The sequence below is a fragment of the Oreochromis aureus genome, linkage group 7 (assembly GCF_013358895.1).
Source record: "Oreochromis aureus strain Israel breed Guangdong linkage group 7, ZZ_aureus, whole genome shotgun sequence".
Lineage (NCBI taxonomy): Eukaryota > Metazoa > Chordata > Actinopteri > Cichliformes > Cichlidae > Oreochromis > Oreochromis aureus.
In genome coordinates, this window is record NC_052948.1 from 40,511,581 (window position 1) to 40,534,818 (window position 23,238).

The following is a 23,238-nucleotide window of genomic DNA, read 5'->3' on the forward strand; positions in this document are numbered from 1 at the left end:
CTGGGCTAGTTCACAAAGAAGTTCTAGGTTAAATCAGGCCTGGGTGTGGCTAGTTAAAGCTCATTCAGCTTTCGTATTTTGTATTTACATATGTTATCATTGTTCAATATTAAAATGTATTTGATCATGTGAAGTAAGTGTGACAAATATAAATATTAAATGTCTAAGCTCTAAAATAGGCAAAGGTAACTCGAAAATGCAATAGAAATATTAAAAGCCATAAGAGACTGGTCGAGAAATAAACAAAGTCCACTTCCTCTCGGATGTTTGTAGCCTTCAAAGATGCTTTGTTAAAAACAGGAAGACGAGGATGTGCCTAGTGCGTTTCTGATTGGATAAATGATCTGAGCGCTACCAAGGTAACAGCGGATAAGGGCGGAGCTAAGCGACTGACAGCATAAAACTTTGTTAGCTTCTCGCTAACTTTAGTCTAGCTTCTGTTTAGCTATGTTATCAGCTTGAAAACGGCACCTCAGGATGCTCGAAAAGTAAGCGTCGTGTTTGTTTTTTACACCCTGTCAACTTCACAGAGTTTGACTATCTTAGTTCTTCAAGATAACTTGTGAAGCAGCTACTCTCAGTCAGCTGGACAGCTGCTAGCGAATGTTATTTTAGCTAACGTTAGCTACTCCATTCAGACGTATTCAGTAAATCGTTTAAAGCTTGACGTCTATCGAAAGTTACTTTGTTGCTGGCTAATTATAACACCTCATCGTGTTTTGGTAATTTTATTAAGATGAATTAAGAAGGTGACACAACGCTACATGGCGAGAGTGGCTGCTAACATACAAATCCGTGTTCCCCTTCTCAGTTTTTGCCTTTTCCTCAGCAACTTTTGGTTCCCCTCGATGGCATGTGATTTTTGGGCTGCAGACTCAGCGTTAATAGAGATTTGTGTCTTATAGGTTAGAGTGTCATGGAAAGGATGATGGAGACCCGTGCAAAATGGCCAGTTCAGTGAGCGCATAATTCCATTTAAAATTATTCCTAACTTTGTTTGAAAGGAGAAAAGTCAGTTAGTTGGAAGCTACCAGTGTTGAACATTTATTACTTGAATCTGTTGTCTTATATTTAGGTGGTAACGATGAGCAGAACTGACTTCCGTGCACGGCTGCCACAGTTTTTGGAGGAGAGGATGCAGACCAGCATGGTATGAAGTGGAAATTGAGTGCCTGTGTTTTGTACAAGAAATGAGGGCCCTGGATACAGTGTTATCAAATCAGGCGGTTTTCCACTCAGTAGAGCTCGTTTTGCTTAGAGTTATACAGATAATTTAATTGTGATGCAAAGTTGGACTAAAAACAATAATTTTACAAATGTGCTGTACTCTATGTAACTGTGCTGTCGTGTGATCATACTATTGCCTCATCAGTCTTGTTTGTCTTCTAGCTCACAGGTGTATTGATTGGAGCTATGGTTGCAGTTGTGCTGATTGGGATTGTGGTGCTCTTCCTTTACAGGAGATTCAAACATGCCCGTGAGTCATCTGACCTCTTGCTGAACTTCATATTTATTCTATGATATATATCATTTGTTTTTGTTTACCAAATGAAACATTTTCTTTTACACTTGCTGCAGAACGACATTTGTTGTTTATCTGCATTATATTTTTGGATTTTCCGACAAGGTGATCAACAACCGGGTGTACCTCACTATCGATTCAGGAAACGAGATAAAGTGCTTTTCTATGGAAGGAAGATAATGCGAAAGGTTGTCTTTTTTCTTTTCTTTTTTTTCTCCTCAGTTCTGTTGATGGCTCATACACACTCTATTGGTATAGTCTACTAGTATAGTCTAGTAGATTGTTCTCTGCTCTATAAAAACTAGTGAGTTTTGCTTTTAATGTTTTTATGCAAACAGTTGATGTCCAAAAATACTTGATGGTAACATCTAGTTGTAGTTTTCTATTAATTTCATAGGTAACACTACTAAGACTTCTATAACTTAACCCTAATACACAATGACAGAAAATGCCTTCAGTAATTTGGCTTGATGATAAATCACAAACAGCCTTTCTAATTTTAATCCAGCAGTTAAAAAAAAAAAAAAATCAGTTCCAGTATTTCTTAATTAGAAGTACAACTTTGGATAAAATTTTTTCTGTGTGCAATAAACAAAATATATTTAAATGTTGTTTTGTAGGTTAAGACACTCTCCTCGCTTCCTTCTCCATCCCATCCCTCGCAATCAAAGCAACCACAGCGCATACGAAAAAGAACCAAAGTTCTGAACATAGCCCGCAAGTATGAAGAATTAACACATTTTTATATTCTGTGTACTCAAGGCTTTTTGTGAAATTAGTGTTTTGTTTTTAAAGTACATGTTTGTTTGTTTTTCTCCTTCTGACAGAATCCTGAGGATCCGGAGAGACCCTCCCACCCTGCAGCCCAAGGAACCCCCTCCCTCCCTGCTGGAAGCTGATCTAACAGAGTTTGAAGTGCAGAGCTCGAATCTGCCTTCTGAGGTCCTGTATATGCTGAAAAATGTCAGGTAGGCATGTCAACTTTTCCTCAATAGTGTGTGTGTGTGTGTGTGTGTGTGTGTGTGTGTGTGTGTGTGTGTGTGTGTGTGTGTGTGTGTGTGTGTGTGTGTGTTTACTTTTGTTCTTCAACTTGTAGGGTCTTGGGCCATTTTGAGAAGCCTCTGTTTCTGGAGCTGTGTCGGCATATGGTGTTTATTGAGCTACAGGAGGGTGAAGGCCTGTTCAAACCAGGGGATGATGATGACAGCATCTATGTGGTCCAGGATGGAAGACTTGAGTTCTGCATACAAGAGAACGTATGTGAATGATGTGTTGTCTTCCATTTGACTCTCTCTTCAGGCTAATTTTGAAACTTAATTACCTTTGAGATTCTATTGCCTTTTTCCTTTTTATGCAAGCAATATTGTTATTTTTCTGACCTGTAGGGCAGGGTAATATGGCCAAAAATATTTATCATGATATATATTTGAAAATTTGCGATAACAATATAACTGAAGATATAACTGATGTGAGACAAAATACTTTACAACTCCACAACTTTATTAGTGCAAAAAAAACCCCATCAATGTATTTTCACTTAAACAAGCAGGTGTTTTTTATTTTTTTTATTTTATGTGCATTAAAGCTATATAAAAATTTAACAGTGCAAGTGCAAATTCCTTGCTGACAGTTTAACCAAAAGGCATTTCCAGTACAAATTGGCCGACATATCCTGTGCATAACCATGTATAATATCCACAAAACTTAAGAGGTTATACACACACAATGCGGTAATATTATGTTGAAGCACAGTACGTATTACTCCGCGAGGCTCCCAACTAAGGTAGCCGTAATGCTCCGACAATCCATCAAGCGGTGCGGCTTCATAGCTTAGCAAAGTCGAACTAAAACATTTTTGACAGATTTTTGAGCGCGGTGTACTACCTAAAATCGGTTTGGTAATAACGACAGCCCGCTTGCATGGTCTACCAAAAAATGTGCTTTGGTGTGTATCTGATGGACGAAAGCCAAAACCAGTTCCACACCACTGAAGTTGCACCATTTTTACACTCCAATTCTGGTTCATCTGCTTCATTCAACAATCCGCTTTCGCCCTTCTCATTCTCCGTCGCCACCATGCTTTTTCCGCCATGTGCGTATGAAAACAAAGGCACTGCACATTGCGATATTTCATTTTCTTATCATTGCCTAACATTATACCGGTATTATTGTGAACGGTGTGATATGGCCCAGCCCTACTAACCTGTGACATTACATCAATTTATATAGAAAATGGTAAATTCAAAAGTTATATTGCAATTTTAACAACTGTGCCCACTGGTCATTATCAAAGTTCAGTTTAAAAAGTGTGATGCAAGGTCGGCTCCAAACTGTATCTAATTTAATTTACATTCATTTTCAGTGTCCTTTTCTATCTTCCAGTTTTACTTCTAATGATAAAGTATGAACACCAGAGGACAGTAGAATAAATAGTAACTACTTTATTTTTGCCATCGCAACAAGTGAGTGGCATCCCAATATGTTGTTGGCTTGCTTAAATTCCTACTTTCATCCAACTAGATGTCTGCAGATTTGTTAAGAAAGTGTGAAATATTTTTACCTTATCAATATTATTTTGTTGGCATCATGTCCTGTATTCTTCTTTTTTATATTGCAGGATGGCACAGAATCAGTGGTGAAGGATGTCCTCCCCGGAGACAGCGTCCACAGCCTGCTCAGTATTCTAGACACTATCACTGTGAGCTGCTGTTTTTTCTTTCTCTAGGTTATGTCCTCATTTGCCTTCTGAAGTGTCTGTGTCATTTTGATTTGTTTATTCATTACCTTCATGCCCCTGAAACAAAATTAATGTACTTTCTATTTGCTGTAATTTGTTTATTTAAAGTTGCATCTTATAGACTGTGTTTTTCTGTTCTTAAAATACATCATTGTCATCCTTTTCACACACTCAGATTGATGTTGTTTGGAACTGATTGTGCAGTAATGAACTCAAACCACGTATGTAATGTATAGAAAAATCAGTTATTACAATAGAATAACTTTTTAATATCTTGTTACTTTGTTGCAATTGCATACAAACACTATCACACTTGTGTTATAGAGCTTTGAAGTGCTGACAATTATTTAGGCCACATTAAAATGCTGCAAGCAGAGGTACACGCACAGGTCACAGAATAAACCTTGCGGAAAGTATCCTTAGCCCAATTTATTACTTAGAGGACAGTTCCAAATAGACAGCTGTAAAAGATGTGGATGAGATTTCTCTGATTCTTTTCTTCGATTTGCCAGGGTTATCCAGCTCCGTATAAAACTGTGTCGGCACGAGCTGCAACTCGCTCCACCATCTTACGCTTACCTGCTTCAGCCTTCGAGTCAGTGTTTAAGAAATACCCCGAGACACTTGTACGCGTCATTCAGGTAAAAGAGTGCATGATGTAGTGTTTGTTTTTTCTCCAGCTAAACATCTAAGTTGGAGCTACAACATACAACAATTAGCAGAATATACTACATATCATGTTGTAGCCAAGGGTTTTCTTTGTTTTTTCAGATAATTATGGTGCGCCTCCAAAGAGTCACTTTTTTGGCTTTGCATAACTATCTGGGGCTAACAACTGAGCTCTTCAATCCGGTAGGAGGAGAATTGGTTATTGCACACCTATAGTATTTATGTGCATACACATGGTCGCGATGACTGTCACACAAGTTATGATGTGATTATTTATTTATTTATTCCTTGACTGACAGGAGAGTCAAGCAGTGCCCTTGACCAATATAAACAATGTGATGGCAGAAGCAAATACTGGAAAGATGACTCGTCGTCACCACTTCCAGGACGAATTACCTGCTGGAACCACTGAAAACACTGTAGAGACAGGTCAAGCACACACACAAACATGCACACGTGCATCCAGACATGCACTACGTGCCGTTCAATTTCAGCTTTGTCTTGTATTGAAACTGATCCAGTGCTGGCACTTTACTTTGTATTAAACAGATGGTGTAAAGGACAGCCATTCAACCAGGAAGCTGCGATCCACCTCTATGCCCACTGAATGCACAGGTGGGTCACTGCCTTGGACATAAGCGATCATCCAATAGCACATGGCTGTATAAATTTCCTGCACAGATGTACTTGTTATCCTAATCCTTTGTTTTCTGAGTTACAGGTAATGACCTGAGCATGGCCTGGGAACGAGCTCGAGTTACCATTGAGGAGGCTCCATCAATTCCTATCACTCACAAAGTAAGGCCTGCTTTTTACATTGAAGCGTGGTGACAGGTCTTGTGTGTAAATGTAACACAATATCACAGTATCTGCTGCATCTTACCTACTTCCTCCATAGTAGTTTCTCTCCTGTGCCTGTCTTTGTAGGCTAGTCTGAAGAAGAGTGTGACAATGCAACACACACCATCTGAAGTATTTCACTATACAGACAGTGGAGGGCATGCTGATGCTACCTATCTTGGTAAAAGCAGTGCAATCCTCCAAGCTGCTAAGAAAGACCTGCTGGGAATCATCCAGCTGCAGGTGAGGGGCTAATTGGAGAAAATTCAGCTGGCGTCAGTGTTCTGATCCTTTCAATGCACCCTTTTAAATTTATTTTTGTGCTATGTTACGTGGGAAAATGTTAAATCCAAAGTCTTGTCATCATAAGTGGGTCTTTAGAGTGTCTTTTTCTATTGCAGGACCCTAGTCTGCTTGAAGGCAGAGTAACCGTCCACCATGTCAAAGCTGGCTCTGTGGTAGCTCGTCAGGGAGATCAGGTTGGAACAGCAACTTAGAACCTAGCTACTTTTCATTCTGTTTAATATTTTACTTCATTTCAACTCTTCTTGATTAATTTATGCCTCCATTGGACAGTGTCGATGCATTGCAGAGGGTCATACATGGGACCTGGGAAACTAATGTGCATGTAAAGTTGTGTGCATGTGAACTTGCTTGTGGGAAGAATTAGAAAGCTGTCACCTTATACTATCATAAGGCTAAAGGGTATCCTGATTCATAGGCAAGAGGGGAAACGGGTTAAGCTTATAAAGTAAACAAACTAATCAGTCATTTAAAAATCAAAGGGATGACTGGGAACGACTTGCCTGTAATGCTTTCAACAGTAAAATCTGAATTTCAACACAGGTATTACTCATCTTAAATATCATGAATTCAGTATTTCACCACCTGATTGTTAACAGCATTCAGAGTCACAGTGTTAAATCTGAGCATTTTCTCTCAATCGTCCCCTCTTGGTGTTTTAGGAGGTGAGCATCCACTTCGTGATTTCTGGCCTCCTCCATGTTTACCAGCGGATGATTGACCGTGAAGAAGAATCGCGCCTGTTTGTAACGCATCCCGGAGAGCTTGTTGGTCACCTAGCTGTCCTGACCGGAGAGCCCCTCATATTTACAGTTCGAGCTCAGCGAGATTGCAGCTTCCTCTCTATTTCCAAAACACATTTTTATGAGTGAGTGACCTGAACACACATCCTCACACTGTTGTGATGTTCAGCACTGTAGAGTTGGAGGGAAAAACAAAGATGGCTACTTCTACTTTGTCCTTTTGTGGATTCTTCTTTATTCCTTAGGATAATGCGAGTGGAGCCCAAAGTGGTGCTGAATGTTGCTCATGCTGTGTTGAAGAGGATGTCATCTTTTGTCAGGCAAATAGACTTTGCTCTTGACTGGATGGCCGTCGAAGCTGGCAGGGCTGTTTACAGGTATTCCTCTGCCAGTGTTGGGGAGTAACGGAATACATGTACCGCCGTTACGTATTCAGAATACAAAATATGAGTAACTGTATTCCGTTACAGTTACCGTTTAAAAAGGTGGTATTCAGAATACAGTTACTTTGTTGAAATAAATGGATTACACGGCGGTACTTCCCTGTTTCATATTGTCGCGGGTCAGGACTGTTTGGGTTTGTTTGACAGCTACGTTCTGTTGTTCCAGGCGGCAGCGTTACGGTTGCCATGGTTACAGGGTGACGCTCTCTCTCTGCGTGTTTCCTGGGTGAGAGAGCGCCTTTTTTTGTTGTTGTTGTGCTAAGCTAAAAGGCAGAATGCTACAGGCATAGCTCTAAAGCATGTAGCCTGATGGGCAGTGTAGTCCGTGCTGCAGGGAGAATGGACTGCCATACCCGTTATGTGTCTGTGAGCGAGGGAGGGAGAGAAAGGAAAAGTCCGAGCTGTCACGGAGCAAAAACGGGAGCTGGGAGCATGTAAATATAATAACCACTGCAGCCAAGAAGAGTGCCTGACGAGCCCATTTGTAAGTAAGCTACTAAGACTCAACTGTACACTGTGTTCGTGTTTTCCTCCGAAACAATAAGTTCTGTTGGAGCCTTTCAACGCCTCTCTCTGTCTCTCGCAAGCAAAGTTGACCCAGACAACAAAGTAAAGCTAGTTTTCGGCTACCAGCCAGACAGGGAACCGGACGTATTAGCCAGAGGTCCCTTTACTACGTTTCGTACTACGTACCTTCAGTAACAGTAATAAATCACAGCAATAGGACATTCATGTAGTTGTAAACAGCATGATAATATATTAAGTATTCCAAAGTATTCAGAATACGTTACTCTCATTGAGTAACGTAACGGAATACGTTACAGAATACATTTTGGGGCATGTATTCAGTATTCTGTAGTGGAATACATTTTAAAAGTAACCTTCCCAACACTGTCCTCTGCTGACCTTGTGTCTCATGTGTGAAATCAACTCGTAACATTACAGGCATTACTTGGTTCATGCGGGACAAGTTAATAAATACTAATAGAGGGAGGGGAAGCTGAATTTGGAAATGTGATTGTGAGTTGTTTGCAGATTTGCAGTAGACTGAAGTTATCTGTATTTTCTTTTCTTTTTGCAGGCAGGAGAGAATCCGACAGCACTTTCATAGTGCTGAGTGGTCGACTGCGCTCAGTAATCATGAAGGAGGATGGCAAGAAAGAGTTGATAGGGGAGTACGGACGTGGTGACCTGATTGGAGTGGTAAGCACCGTGACAGCCAGAGGGAAGACAGCTGGGGAAGAGTTGATGGAAGACTATTAATATCCATGCTGTATCAAACAACACTAGCTGTTTGTTTTCATAGAAGAACCTGTTAAAAGGTTAGATATAAAAAATTACAATGTTAATATCACAAATGGAACTGCCTATTAGCTGTCAGTATACCGCATATGGCTGATGAGACTGGATTGCCTGTATGTTCTACTTTCAGTAAATGCAGACTAAGACCAGTACATCTTGGGATATATTTAAACAAATGGGGGGGGAAAAAAGTCCAAAAAATGTAGCCAAAAGGCAGCTGAAATAGAATATGCATAAAAAAATAATCCAGATAATTTTATCTTTTTCATGCTCTTTGTCTTGGGCTCTTTTTGGGACAGTTCCAAGTGCATTTAGACAAAGCAGGGCTCGCAAAATTTCAAAATCTCTAGTAGCCCTTCGGGCAGGCCCTCTTCAGTTTTTGGTAGCCCAAAATAAATTTAAGTAGCCCGAATAAAAAAAGAGAGCAATTTTTTAATGTTTTGTTTCCGTTACAATATTATACATTAAAGTATAATATTGTAACGGAAACAAAAATTAATCAGAAAATTGTTAAAATACAAATCACAACAACTGTATAAAAATTACAATCATCAACTCAAATACTTGTTTCTAATTGAGCAGGAATTTCTATGAACTTGCAAGAACTGTGTAGAACATGAATCAGTCTGTGTCAGATCCTGAATCTGAAATTTCCACTGAAGTCAAGGGTAAGAGGTAAGTGGAACCAAGATCGAGGCCATTTGCTTTTTGAAGTTTGCAAAAACTGCTAAATTTGGCCAATGGTGGTTCACTCTTTGCAACATAGTACGCTTCTGAAAGATTTTTCAGGACTTCTGCTTGTGCTTGGTTTATTTTTAGTATGTTTTTTGCAATTGTTGTTTGTTCTGGGAAAGATATTGCAGACTGGGCAATAATGCATTTCTTGTGTTTCTCATGGGTTCTGATGGGGTTTTTCTTAAAATTACTGGTCCCAGTTACAAAGGCGCTTGTCGACTCAAATGAAATGAAACTCACGACACACCCGGCAGAACATGATGTTATTTAGCTCGTCATATTCCAGCCACATAAATTCTTTTGTCCATGAAACCAAAAAAGCTGAGCTTTCTTTTTGCCTCATAGTCTGATTTGTCATAACTTTTCCGTTTTGTGGTCGGCTTTTCATTGGCTGCCCCTTCTTCACCCTGACCTGTCTTATTTGGCTCAGCAGAACTAAAATACCGGCGTAAATCCTGCTGCTTTTACACACGTACTTACATAACGGTCAGCGATATTCTGCGCAATCAACCTCTCACATGTTTGAGCTTGCTGTGGGAGATTTCACTTGTCGCGTTTGAATAGTAAGCTAATGAGTGATAAGATGATGCCAGAGGAATTGGTGCGCAATTAATCGTCACTCACCAATCAGTGCTGCCGCTCTCTACACACTGTTCGCGCGATCGCAAAGTGAAAGTGAAAGCAAAAAACAAGCGCAAATTCAAACGCGATTTCAGTATGTCGTATATTGACAGTGGCTCATCGATGCCAATAACATACTTACTCAGCTACATTTGCGAAAGAAAATGCAAAAGCATTGACACATATTTTTCCTTCCTATGATAGCCCGACGGGCAGGGCTGAGATGGATTTTGGTAGCCCGACTGGAAAAATCGCTAGCCCCGGGACGTCGGGCTAGCGATTTTGCGAGCCCTGCAAAGGCATGCACCAAATTCATTTGCTAGGCTGCCAGAGGAGTGTGGGTGTTGTTAACCTTCAATACTGGTCAAAAGATTTGGGTCCCATGATGTGCATATTTATATTTACGAAAAAAACGTAATAAATGGATTGTTTGAAATTACTGCACTTCATATTACAATCAAAGGGAAAAGGGGGGGAAAAATCAGCTTGACTTTAGGACAAATTTTTATACAAACATGATATGATGATGATGATGATGATGATATTGATCAAATCTGATTCTAAAGTATCTTCTAAATATTTTAATAGTACTGCCAAGTTTTTCTCAAATTAAACTCTAATATTGTGTTTTCAACCTGTGTAAAACAAAGTCACTTGGTTTAATTCATCCACCTCTGTCAGCTGGTGTGACTGGTTCAATGCTTCTAATAATACCTGGGTTAATGGATCATATGGTTACTATTACCTGGAGGAGAAACGCTGTCATTGGAGCTTCTGTGATAATGATTGTCAGACAAACTTAGTACGACTCAGATATCAGTTTTAGATGAGGGGTAGAGGTTAATTTTAGCTTTTTAGCTTCGGGTGTATTTTTATGTATTTGTTTATTTATTTTAAATCGAAGGAGACAATCAGGTGTCTGTTCAGAATATACAGTGCAATATGAAATAATTGATACAGAAATGGCAAATTCCAGGTATAAATTCTGTTATATAACAGGCAAATTCCAGGTATAAATTCTGTTATATAACAGGCAAATTCCAGGTATAAATTCTGTTATATAACAGAATTTATACCTGGAATTTGCCATTTCTGTATCAATTATTTCACTTAAAGTAAATAAGTTATTTACTTGCATTCCTGGATAGGTTTTGTTTGGATTTTGTGTAATTAATGACTTGTCTGTGCGCAGGTGGAGGCCTTGACCCGTCAGAACAGAGCGACCACAGTACACGCTGTACGAGACTCTGAGCTGGCCAAGCTACCAGAAGGTGCACTTCGCTCTATCAAGAGGAAATTCCCTCAGGTAGGCCTAATCTAATGTTTTAAATTCATCTGGTTTGAAAATAATTCTGTTAAAGTGATCCTTTTTACTGGAGAGAACAAGCGCCATTGCCTCACCCGTCCCTTTAAACAAAAAAAGACTTGAAGTAATCATAAAAATAATACAGATAATTAATACATTTAATCAAACTAATAAAAAATAACATGTTCCATTCACTGAAACTCATCACAATAAACATTTAAAATAAAGTCAGGAAATGACTTTGTACTGCAGAGTCTGAGTAACAGGGCTGATTATAAAATGTGCATCTCAGGTTGTCACCAGGCTGATCCACTTACTCGGACAGAAGATACTGCAGCAGGTCAATGGTCCTCTGACAGGTGTGTACATCTGTGTGCAATGCTGCCTATTTTGCAGGCTCTTTCCTGGCTTAGACATACTGGCAGTTTTTGTTGATGTACCATAAAGGCAGTGATTGTGTGGCACATCTGTTTGTTAATGGATAAACAAGTATCTCGTGTTTAATTATAAGAAACTGAAAATGTTTTGATATTGTTTGTCATTAATAAGGTTTGTAATTTTTCTTTGGCTCTTGCTAAAAACCTCTCAGAAAGTCCTTCATGTAGGGGTGGGGAAAAAACAAACAAACTTTGGATTCAACATATGCATGGTCTACAGGTGTTTTAATTGGTTAGGTTCTCCCATCATTTCTGGTATTAAATCTGTTTTTTCACCTTTGCAAATCTGTAACACATCTCCAGCTCGCAGTTTGGCCCTGCACACACCAGGTAGTAAGTGGGATGCAGGAAACCAAGCCTCCAACCTCTCCACTGTGGCAGTCCTGCCAGTATCAGAAGAGGTGCCTCTTACTGCCTTTACTCTAGAGCTGCAGCATGCACTCCTTGCAATAGGTAAGAAAGAGATATGGAAGCTCAAATTTGGCTTATAATCATTCATGCTGTTCTCGACACAGAAAACGCTTCAGGTCATGGATGATTGTTTATTTTAAACATATGACCAGCCTACTGCTGCTCTTCACCCAGTCTGTTGTCATTTTCCAAAACTTCTTATCAAGGACATGGAGGCATGATTAGAGGTGCTGTCTGTCTGCCATGATGGAAATACTCTCCCCTTAAGAATTCTGGATTCCTGTTTGCATCCTAATTTGAACTGGAATTGAACCAAAAGCAAATGAGCATCTGTCCTGAGGGCTAAATAAGATGGTACAGACAAATTAAGCGATTAGATTTTCACTTTAATGAGCATTAAGGGCTGAACTGTTCAAATAAGTTGTTTTCAGTGTAGTGCCTTTTTTTTCTCTTTATTATAATATACCACATAAAAGTGGTATATTATAATATACTGCTTTACAGTATACAGGACGTAACACCTCCTTGAAGTAGACATTCATGGGTGTAATCTATGATCTCTCACATAAAGGTCCCACTCTTCTACTGACAAGTGGTATCATCAAACAGCGTCTTGGAACTGCTGCACTTGACAGGTATGTTTTGTGCCAGATTCAAACTTCTTTTTTTTTTCTTTTTTTTTTTTAAAAATTTTGCAGGTCCATCTTCTCTTATTCAAACCTCAAATAAAATGAGTCTTTTTCGGTGTCTTACTGCTGTCTGTTGGTTTTTATTTTCTTTGTGCTTTGTCTTTAGCAGAATTTAATGAGCATGAAAGTTTGCTCTATTGGCACAAGAGGAAAATGGATCTCTTGGATGCTGCCAGCAAAGCAATGCTGCCTGTCATTAATGGACTCCTTTCCTCTTTAGTGTCCATGAGTACCGTCTGTCCAGCTGGCTGGGCCAACAAGAAGACATCCATCGCATAGTTCTTTACCAGACTGACTACACACTGACCCCGTGGACACAGAGGTGCATCCGTCAGGCTGACTGCATCATTATTGTGGGACTAGGAGAGCAGGACCCTACTGTAGGGGAGGTGAGGTGTTCACTGGTTCCCAGGAGAAGAGAGAGGTGTATTACTAGGAACTGTTAGAGCTACACTTTCAAATCATGCAAAGACACCCCCAAATTATTGTTGTGAATGTGGCTTCTTGTCACCTCTGCCAGCAAATCAGAAAAATACCTGAAAGCGGCAGTGTGGTGAGATGCACCACCTGCAGGGTAAATAACTCAGTTAACAAAGATTCTGCAGTTTATTAAAAACAGTTTTGTATGAAATTGGCAAGCTTGGTACCGGAAGCTTTCTGGTTTCTATTTTGTTCAGAATGAGCAACAATGAGCTTTTTGTTTTGTTTTGTTGTTATAAGGCTCTTCGTTATGAAGCTTTGTGTAACACAAGAATGCCTAAACCAGGAAGTTATTTATTTAAAATGTATATTTAGTGGAACTTTTTTCTGCTTATTCCTTCACTCCAGTTTTTAAAGATAACAGAACATTGTAGTTTTTCAGACATGATTAAGAAAAGTAGTTGTATGTTTCATGAAACCTTTTGCAATAATCCAAAAATGTATAAAGGATTTGCACAAGTTTGCCGCGTTTTCTTTTTTTCTTCCTTTTTTTTCCCCCCCAGGGACTCAACTCCTATAGTTCATGAAATATTCTAAAATATCTGTTCTGCTTTCTCTGTAGTTGGAGCGTATGTTGGAAGGAAGTGCAGTGCGTGCGCAGAAGCAGCTTGTGCTGTTGCACAGAGAAGATGGTCCTGCACCCAAAGGAACCGTAGACTGGCTCAACATGCGAAGCTGGATTTCCAGACACCTCCACCTTGCCTGTCCCCGAAGGGTCTTCTCCAGACGAAGCCAGCCCAAACTGGTGAGAATGGAAGACATGGCCAGAATGTGCTGTGCGTATGAAAGGCCCCCCTTCCCCTTTTTCTCCTCCCTCCTTTCAGATCCATCCTCAGCTTGGCATTTAGTAGTCTTTCTTATTTCCTGTCTTTCAACATCAGTACATTCATTCTTATCCCACTTGTTTCGTCATCTTCTTTTAGCAGTATTATTTATTTATTTATTTATTTATTTATTTATTTATTTTTTGCAGTTGGAACTGTATCAGCGTGTGTTTGAGAAACCAGCAGATCGCCATTCTGACTTTTCCCGCCTGGCTCGTGTTCTTACAGGCAATGCTATTGCTCTTGTCCTGGGAGGAGGAGGGGCCAGGTAATGTTTGTCACACGGTTTCTCATCATAATTTTAAAGACAACATTATACAACATCGGCTCCTAATGATGCTGGTTATTTATGTCAATCTTTTCTTTGTTAAATTTTTCTCTTTCCATGTTTGTTCCCCCACCCTTCTAACCAGGGGTTGTTCTCAAGTGGGTATAATGCGTGCACTATGCGAAGCTGGCATCCCCGTAGACCTAATTGGCGGAACTTCAATTGGTTCCCTGATGGGCGCTCTATATGCAGAGGACCGTAGCCACAGTCGTTTGAGGATAAGAGCTAGAGAATGGACTATGGTAAGAGTCAAAGTGGCAGTTACTCTAGTGTTTCAGATCTAAATCTTTCTGAATGCACTGACATCTGCTTTGCTTTGTTTTCCATAAACTATTCAGAAGTTGTCCCATTCTTTCTTTAAAAGTCACTTCTGAGGCAGTTACCAGAACTCTTAAGTTCAACCACAGTGTAATTGTTTTGGGTTTTCTCCCCCCCCCCCTTTCTACTGTTGCTTAAAAAATAAATAATAAAATGGAGGTATGATTTCCTGGAATGACATTGAGCAGAGAAGTCTTGAATTTGATCAGTGTCAAACTTTTAATGATAACAATCTATAGGATGTTTTAATCTTGCTTTAAACTGGGTTAGTTATACATGGATGTGAGACTTTCTTCCTGAAATGATTTAAGTGTAATCCAGTTTAGATCTCAGACCTGCTTTTAATTTCATAAACCATGCTGAGCAAATTTACCACCATTTCATATCACGTACAAGTCCTTTTCCTGCCCTTGAGTAGCTGTCTGACTTAGAATGACTTAGATGTAACACTTCACCTGTATTCTTATTTAGTATGCATCGATCTGTGTTTGCAAGCCCCACTCATTCTCATGTTCTCTTGCTGCATGTGGAAAAGACACAGTAATGCAAAGAGTTGTCACAGTGATCAACAGGGGAAGGGAGTACTCCGAAACTGTGCCATCTTGGATAACCCTTTAACCCTAGAGGGATGTCAAAACATTAGTCCCGGGGACCAGAATCAGCCCACTATAATTTCACAAGTTTTCCTATTGATAAAGACTACCCATCCATCAAAGTAATTAACTAACAGATAAACAGTTAAATGGCGGGAAAGTAAATTTTTCAACTATTAGTGAGCCCACAGTAAAATTAACAAAACTTTATATTTTATAATTACAGGACTGTCTGTGTAATGAACTATCGTAACTTTTTCTTTAACTTAACACATTTATCATGTTTCACTGGTCCACCCTGCTTAAGATCAAAGTGAATTTGACATCACTGTCCTGGATTTTCTGCTCTAAAAGTTAGCCCCACCTCACAAGTTGACAGTGTTGATGTGTTATATCTTAAATCTTAGCTAGAAGACATGAAAGTTAACCATGCAGGTAATGCTACAGATGAGCATTTTAGCTTACAAGCTGGAGTGAACAAATTGACCAAGGGTGGGGGGGGGGGTGTGGCGTCAAAATTAGTTTTGCAATATTTTGAAAAATTAGCCATGTTTCTGACAATATAAGAAGAATTTATGAATGCTAAACTTGTTTTATTGACGCTTTCAGGCAGAACCATTCAACCATCCAAGTTTTACTTTTTTTTTTTTTTTTTTTTTCCCTCTCTTCTTCCTCCAGTGGGCTACCATTCGTTAATAGTTATTAGGAAATGTGTCATGTGTCTAATTTGAAGTGTGGCTCCATTGAGGCAAGATGCCAGAAGTAGCGTTAACGTGTAATACTCGTGACACAGTATTGACAACTAGCAGGGCTCGTTCCCGGTATTGATACCGGTATTTTGGATGTTATGATATGGCACAGCCCTACTTCTAGCACGTTTAAAAAAACAAAAAAACCCAAAACAAAACAAATTCATATGGACATGTTAATATGGTAAAAAATGTAACTTTGTTGGAACATATCCATTAAAGCTGATTTGAGACACCTGCTCTGTCTCAGGTCTGCAGGCAGAGCATTTGGTAGGTTTTGGTTTTCTACGTTGTATATGGCCTGTCCTACTCTGGCTCTGTTCTTGCCTACAGAAGGTTCAAAATAAGTTTGTTCTTAGCAGACTCAAATGATGAAAATTAAGATGTCACAGGAAGCAAAACTGTATAGTCAGTATTATTCAAATGATTGAGAAATGTACACACTTGTCAGACAAATATGACAAAAAATTCAATGTGTTTTTTTTTTTTGTAGTGCTGGGTATAAGGTGAGAATCTACCAGAGTTTTCTTTTGTATTAAAATAAAGTTCAACTTCTAGGGAAGTAGTTTCTTGAGTTGCTTAGAGGTGGGAAACATTTATTTGAACCTCGTTTTAATTTGACTCCTTTGGCTTTTCCTGTAGGAAATGACTTCAGTATTTAGGAAGGTCTTGGATTTGACATATCCAATCACATCCATGTTTTCTGGTGCTTCCTTCAACTCTGGCATAAACAACGTCTTCAAAAGCAAACAGATTGAGGTGAGCTAAATGACAGTAGGTGTGACCCAGCTGTTGGAATACTGATCTGAGGCCAGTGTAAATTCTGTGTCATGCAGGACCTTTGGATCCCATATTTCAATATCACAACTGACATCACTGCCTCTGCCATGAGAGTACACACTGATGGTAAATACAGTGTTCAGTTTATTTAGTTTGAAAGAATCATTTTGGTCTTGATTGAGTTTTCTGAATTGTGTTTTTTGTCATCATAGGTGAACTGAACTGGCGAACTTTTTAATAGTCTCTGATTAATTTTCGGTTGACTCAGATTGGTTGCTTGCAGTTAAGCTTTATGCCTTTTTAAGTAAGTTTAAGTTGCTTGTTTGTTATTTGAGGTTCTCTATGGCGGTATGTCCGTGCTAGCATGTCTCTATCGGGATATCTCCCTCCTCTGTGTGACCCGAAAGATGGACACCTGCTGATGGATGGAGGCTATATTAACAACCTGCCTGGTTTGTTACATTCAGTTTGTACCTTCCCTTATGAAGTATTAAAAGTAGCCGTACTTTGATGTTGTTGCTCAGCTGTTTGCTTATAGCAATATATTTTTAATTTTACCAGTACTGTATGCTGTTTGTCTTGATGCCTTCTTCCCCTGATTCTCCCAGCTGATGTTGCGCGCTCCATGGGGGCCAAAGTGGTAATAGCTATCGATGTGGGCAGCCGGGATGAAACTAATCTCACTAATTACGGCGACTCACTCTCGGGCTGGTGGCTGCTATGGAAACGCCTTAACCCCCTAGCTGAGAAAGTTAAGGTGATGGATTGATTAGGAGTAAAGACACACCATGCTGTGCAGCAATGTTTTTAATTCTATCAATAAAAATAAGGATATTTATGGAAATCGTTTCAGTGATTTATAAGTTAATTTCCACAGGTGCTGAACATGGCAGAGATTCAGACTCGGCTGGCCTATGTGTGCTGTGTGAGACAGTTGGAGTCTGTGAAGAGCAGCGATTACTGCGAGTATATCAGACCTCCAATCGACAGATACCGTACACTAGAGTTTGGCAAGTTTGATGAAATTGCTGTAAGTTTCAGAAATTTGTTTTCATCTGAACTCTTTTACCCCTGATCATGAACAAGTATTGAAACTTTCAGATGTTGTAAGACAAATGTTTTTCATTATCTGAAACACCAGACCAACTTTTAAAAATAAATGTTTTGGCAAATAGAAAATGGTACTGATATGTGAATATGTTTGTGTGATTTTTAGGAGGTGGGGTACCAGCATGGCAAGACTGTGTTTGATGTGTGGCGTCGCAGTGGTGTGGTGGAAAAAATGCTGAAAGACAGACATCAAGAAGAGTTCCACAACACGCAAAGCAGAAGCAATGTAAGGATGTTGGCAGTGAACAACACATGGACATACACTAGAACATGAAAGAGTTCAATAAAAATCAACATCAGACTATAGACTTTTCTTTGACTTAAAACCACAAAAATATTGTGATGCAATACAATATAGTATATTAAACTTGATCAAGTTGTTTTAAAATGCATTGCTTTAGGGTTGTAATGACATTGAAAACTTTTGTTCTCTGGCTTTTAGCAGCCAGATTTTGAGATGCAAAATAAAAATGAAATACTAGTAAGTAGCCATATTCAAATCTCACTCCTCTGAATCCAATGTAAAGGCAACAAATGGACTTGTAAGCAGTCATATTACAAATCCCTTTAAAAGAATACAGCTGTTAACAAAATGTATCAGGAAAAGATGAGAGGGTATAAAGCTATTTTCTACAAAAGGAAAGCTTGAGGAGGAGAACACTTCTCTGCTGTAGTTTATGCTCTTAAGTAATCTTACGAGTCTGACTAATTATCTTCAAAATCCATGTTCCTTGCATCCAGAGTTTAAAATAAATAAATAATCTTAAAGTGAGTTTAACACCCCACTTGCAGTCCTTTAACATTCAATTGACCAGTTGGTTAATTAAATATTTTGGGATCATTTTCTCATATTTTATTGGTCGTGCTATATGACTTGCTGTTAACAGTGCAACATTTTTAGACCTTAAGCTTTTTTTTTTTTTCCTCTGATAAAGTAATAACAATAAAACTATGAATTTGCTTTTAATGTACACAAAAATAGATTTCTGTGCACCAGATTTGTTCCAAGCAATGTCACAGAAACACAAAGCTCCTCCTAACCAAGAGATGACGAGAATGATGAAGAAGTTGTTTACTCCCAGTTTGAGCAACAACATGAGGATGAAGGGTAAAACAGCAGGACTCACACTGGCAACCTCCCCCTCCCTGATAATAAACAACAAAGGCAACAGAACAATTGCTGAAAACAGGATGGAGCCACTTTTATGATTGCAGATCTGAGACAGTAATGTTTAAGACTAAATGGCTTCTGTTCGCATTCTTTAAAACAATAGGCATCCCACACAGTTAATGAATGCCTTTCTATTTTCAGATGCTACTGGAGAGTACGACAACCAGGGGATGCAATGCTTCTCCTTCTGTGATACATTTGATACTATTTATTTTTATGCAGATCAAGACTTAAAAACACAACCAAGGTTGTGGGACTAGTTGAGCTTAAAAAAAGGCAAAATCAGATGTGCTTCACCGAAAAGCTGAAATTGCACAAACGTCTGCAGCAGAATTTTTTGATGCAGATAGTTTCCATTATACTTTGCTGTAATTTCCAACTCACAGCAGTATAGAGGAGTATATTATTTTGTTTCTTGCAGCTGGCATGCTTGGCACACAGTTTGGAAGCTTATTCAAAGACGATAAAATTCCATAACGCCTCCTCAGTAGTCCCTGTCACTGACTGTGGCTTTTTGTTTTTTTGAAGGTGGTGACATGTCCCAATGCTTCCTTCACTGACCTGGCAGAAATTGTGTCCCGCATCGAGCCCGTCAAACCTCCTCTTGTGGATGGTAAAACTACCGACACACACTCCAACACTGCAGCTTTCAGCCACACTCAAAGTACTTTTTAAGTACGCTCATGTCTCCATGTTTGTCTTTGTCATTCTTGACCTAATGAAAAACAAATCAACCCCACAAAACAAAATGTCATATTTTATTAGGTCATAATTTTAACAAGTCAGGAGACTTGACTTGTTGGCTACACAGCCTCAGTGTAAAACCCGCTGATGGAAAAAGTTACTAAATTGTACAATAAGAAGAAGTTCCCAAGTATTTACAAACTTGTTCTTATTCCTGTTCTCTCTATTTATAATGCATTTGTCATCCATCACTCATCAAAGTCCACCCTGTATGACATTTCTAATGTTCTGACTTATGCACCTGCACACCCACGTGTATTTGTCACCATTCTACACTCCAGATATTCCAGTTTATTCACCCACAGTGTGCTTCCTGTCCCCCACTCTTTCCTTGCATCAGAAGAATCCGACTACCACACTGACTATGAAGAGGATGCACTGGAGAGTGCTCTCTCTGACATGGAGATGTATAATCGCTATGGAGAGCACACTGAAGGGGAGGAGACTGCTGACACGGTACGAACTTGTGGTAGTAAGATTAGAAACTGTGGGCTCTCTTTAAAGAGAAGAAGAGCAAGCAACCACAGTGAGGAATTTGTTTTTACTCATGTCTAAAACAGGCTTTTCAGGTTACATTATCATTAATTTCATTGTTTTGCAATAATGGAATGGAAATTTGTGTTGCAAAGGTTTGTCTGGCTTACAATGACGACACACTTGATCGGTCCTCTCGGTAAAAAGATTTTCATAAATCACTTGGGAAATCAGACTATCCTGCTGGCTACTATTCAAAGTCAGATTGAGGTTCATGCTGGAGTCTGGCCAGTTCATGCTTTAAAAGTGATTTAAAATAATTTTAATGATATTAAAATTAATTGGAAGCCATTGCAGGGGCACCTAGTTCAACTAAAGTGATATCATTTAGAAGTTGGGGCTTGAGAACATTGTATACCTGCAACAACACAATTCAGGTTGTGTTTTGTATTTATTTATTTTATGGCTGTCTGACAATTAAAACATTCATTTTTAGATTTAACAAAGAAAAATGGGGACGACTATGCACGCCTCAACCTGATTCTCAGAATGTAGAACTGGATGGGAGATCGACATGCTCCATTACCCCGCCCACCAGCTGCCACCATCAGCTTCCGGCTATCCCTAACAGTTCACTGGAAGTGATGTCAAACCAGCAAGTAAATTCCAAGTAGTCTGTTTTTGTGAATGGTGGAGTAATTAAAGTTGCTTAAACAGGTTGGCACAATGTAAGCATTCTGTCTTTGCTACATTTTACCCTCCAATGTGAACCACCAGACTCTACCTGCAAGACTTGTCCTTTTGTCTTCTGTGACTTTTTTGTGTGTGTGTGTGTGTGTGTGTGTGTGTGTGTGTGTGTGTGTGTGTGTGTGTGTGTGTGTGTGTGTGTGTGTGTGTGTGTGTGTGTGTGTGTGTGTGTGTGTGTGTGTGTGTGTGTGTGTGTGTGTGTGTGTGTGTGTGTGTGTGTGTGTGTGTGTGTGTGTGTGTGTGTGTGTGTGTGTGTGTGTTTATAACTTGCATTTCTGCCGACACCTCTCGTTATCGATACAGGGTAGAAAATGAGCTAGCAACATAGGGTTGACAAGCGATTTCTCAAACACTGCAAAACAAGCGAAGCACAAACTTCTAACCTCTTTAGTCACCCTTCATGTAGTCATCTCACTTTCATTTCCACTACACTGTTTAACATACCTGCATTGTTTGACTTGTGTGTTGTTGTTGTGTTTTTTTTTTCTTTTTTTTCTTTTTTTTTTTTTCTTAAAACAAGCTGAATTATATCAAAAGGTATTTTAAGTAGCAGTTATCTAGACTGTTAGACAGTATAATGCCATCATGCTATCTTGAAATGGCGGATTGTGGTATTATTGAGTTTGAAACTTCGCTCTGGCCATGTTGGATTGGAGCTTAAAATATTTTCAGTGGTTGCAATCCACTTCAAAAAACTAGTTTTCCCCCTTTACTGGTGAGAGAGCCCCCAGAAAAAAAATTTTTTAAAAAAAAAAAATCTGTTTTGAGTCTGTCAAGACTGAGTCTGCTCAAGACTGTCAAATTAAATCTGAAGCTCAACTTGTCTCTACATAGTTTATGCACAGGAATATGTGTTTGACCAAGTGTGGGTTGTTTTTGTTTTTGTTTTGCTTGTTTGGGTTTTTGTTTTTTTTGTTCTTCGCTCTGCGATGTAAAGCTAGGGTAATTTTTGTTTTTTTAATTAAAAAAAATTATCTGTGCATACAGATTTTTCAATGTATTCAAAATATATATATTTAAAGAATATATACATATATATAAAATATATGTGCCAATTATACATGTAGGCCTTCTCGATTAAGAGTTGTTCAGTCATTCCAAAAATGCAATTCAATGCACAATCGGTTAAGTACATAGCTTTGATTAACATGCATACTTGTATGACAATTAAATTGTTACACTGCTAAATTTAATCTACATAGTAACAAATAACCTTAGTAGTAACCATAGCCTTAACATGCAGCTTTACAAAAATGTAACTTCATGTACACATCATGTTGTACAAAGTATATTTATTAGCACAATAAATATAATACAGCTGTGAAACAACATGTGATAGGCTGCCAGTGTAGACAGCTCAGCTTAGTTTAACAAGTGACGGGTGACTAAGCTAATTTTCTATTGGCTGTTTTAAAGGGGAAGCTCCACCGCTTAATCCTGATCTCCAACAAAATGTAATAAATTCTTCCTTTGCTCGTTTTCTACCTCTCCAAGTGTCAGAAAAATCTGCCTTTATATTTTTTCTTTTTGTGTAATCCTGCTAATATAAGAAACTACAACAAAAGCGTTATGTCTGTGGTGGAGGTAACTAGTGCTGACTATTATTTCCTGTATTTATTCTTGTATTACTTGAAACTAAATCTTTTGTTTTTTACACCAACAGAGAATGATAAATGTGAATATGTAAGTTTTTTTTTTTATTTTTATTTCATTTTTATTTTTTGTGGCTAACACTCAACAATCCAAAGATTCTTACTTATATTAACTTTTTGTGCTGCTTTTTTTTTTTTTTTTTTTTTTTTTTTTTTTTCTAAATGTTATTTTTATTAAGACATTATACGAGGTGAATGATTATCAAATTGCTCTTGTTGAACTTCTAATTGTTTCTGGAGCATTTCCAGTATTACCAGAACTCGACCAGTGCTGTTTCTCTTCCTGCTTCTGTTTGCAGCAGATACAAACATAGACTGAGTGTGATGGTTTAAAGTTGGAGGGGATGAAAACAAGCCCTTTCAGTGATTCCTTTTCTGATCGTAAAAAACTTTCTACATTACCACAAACCCGTCTTAAGAATTTCTTTACTTAAAAATTGACCCATTGTTTATTAGCTCCACCCTATGTCAATATAACAATATCTAACGGCGGCCCCCTCAGGCGTAAAT

The 23,238-nt window shown here is 38.8% G+C and overlaps 1 protein-coding gene across 1 annotated transcript; it reads left to right on the forward strand.

The window, feature by feature from the left end:
• Nucleotides 1–369: 369 nt before the first annotated feature.
• On the forward strand, nucleotides 370–21,053 carry pnpla7a (patatin-like phospholipase domain containing 7a). The gene is made up of 36 exons (XM_039614967.1): nucleotides 370–488; nucleotides 906–957; nucleotides 1,076–1,150; nucleotides 1,390–1,477; nucleotides 1,628–1,710; nucleotides 2,143–2,243; nucleotides 2,350–2,490; nucleotides 2,619–2,778; nucleotides 4,140–4,220; nucleotides 4,772–4,900; nucleotides 5,031–5,111; nucleotides 5,228–5,357; nucleotides 5,478–5,543; nucleotides 5,650–5,726; nucleotides 5,856–6,011; nucleotides 6,170–6,247; nucleotides 6,734–6,939; nucleotides 7,060–7,215; nucleotides 8,346–8,460; nucleotides 11,108–11,221; nucleotides 11,514–11,580; nucleotides 11,962–12,111; nucleotides 12,641–12,704; nucleotides 12,979–13,147; nucleotides 13,801–13,983; nucleotides 14,212–14,330; nucleotides 14,476–14,632; nucleotides 16,693–16,809; nucleotides 16,887–16,956; nucleotides 17,166–17,282; nucleotides 17,439–17,587; nucleotides 17,708–17,860; nucleotides 18,047–18,166; nucleotides 19,640–19,724; nucleotides 20,196–20,311; nucleotides 20,826–21,053. The coding sequence occupies exons 1-36, from the start codon at nucleotides 478–480 to the stop codon at nucleotides 20,829–20,831; spliced, it is 3,942 nt and encodes a 1,313-aa protein (XP_039470901.1). The 5' UTR covers nucleotides 370–477; the 3' UTR covers nucleotides 20,832–21,053.
• The last annotated feature ends 2,185 nt before the right edge of the window (nucleotides 21,054–23,238 follow it).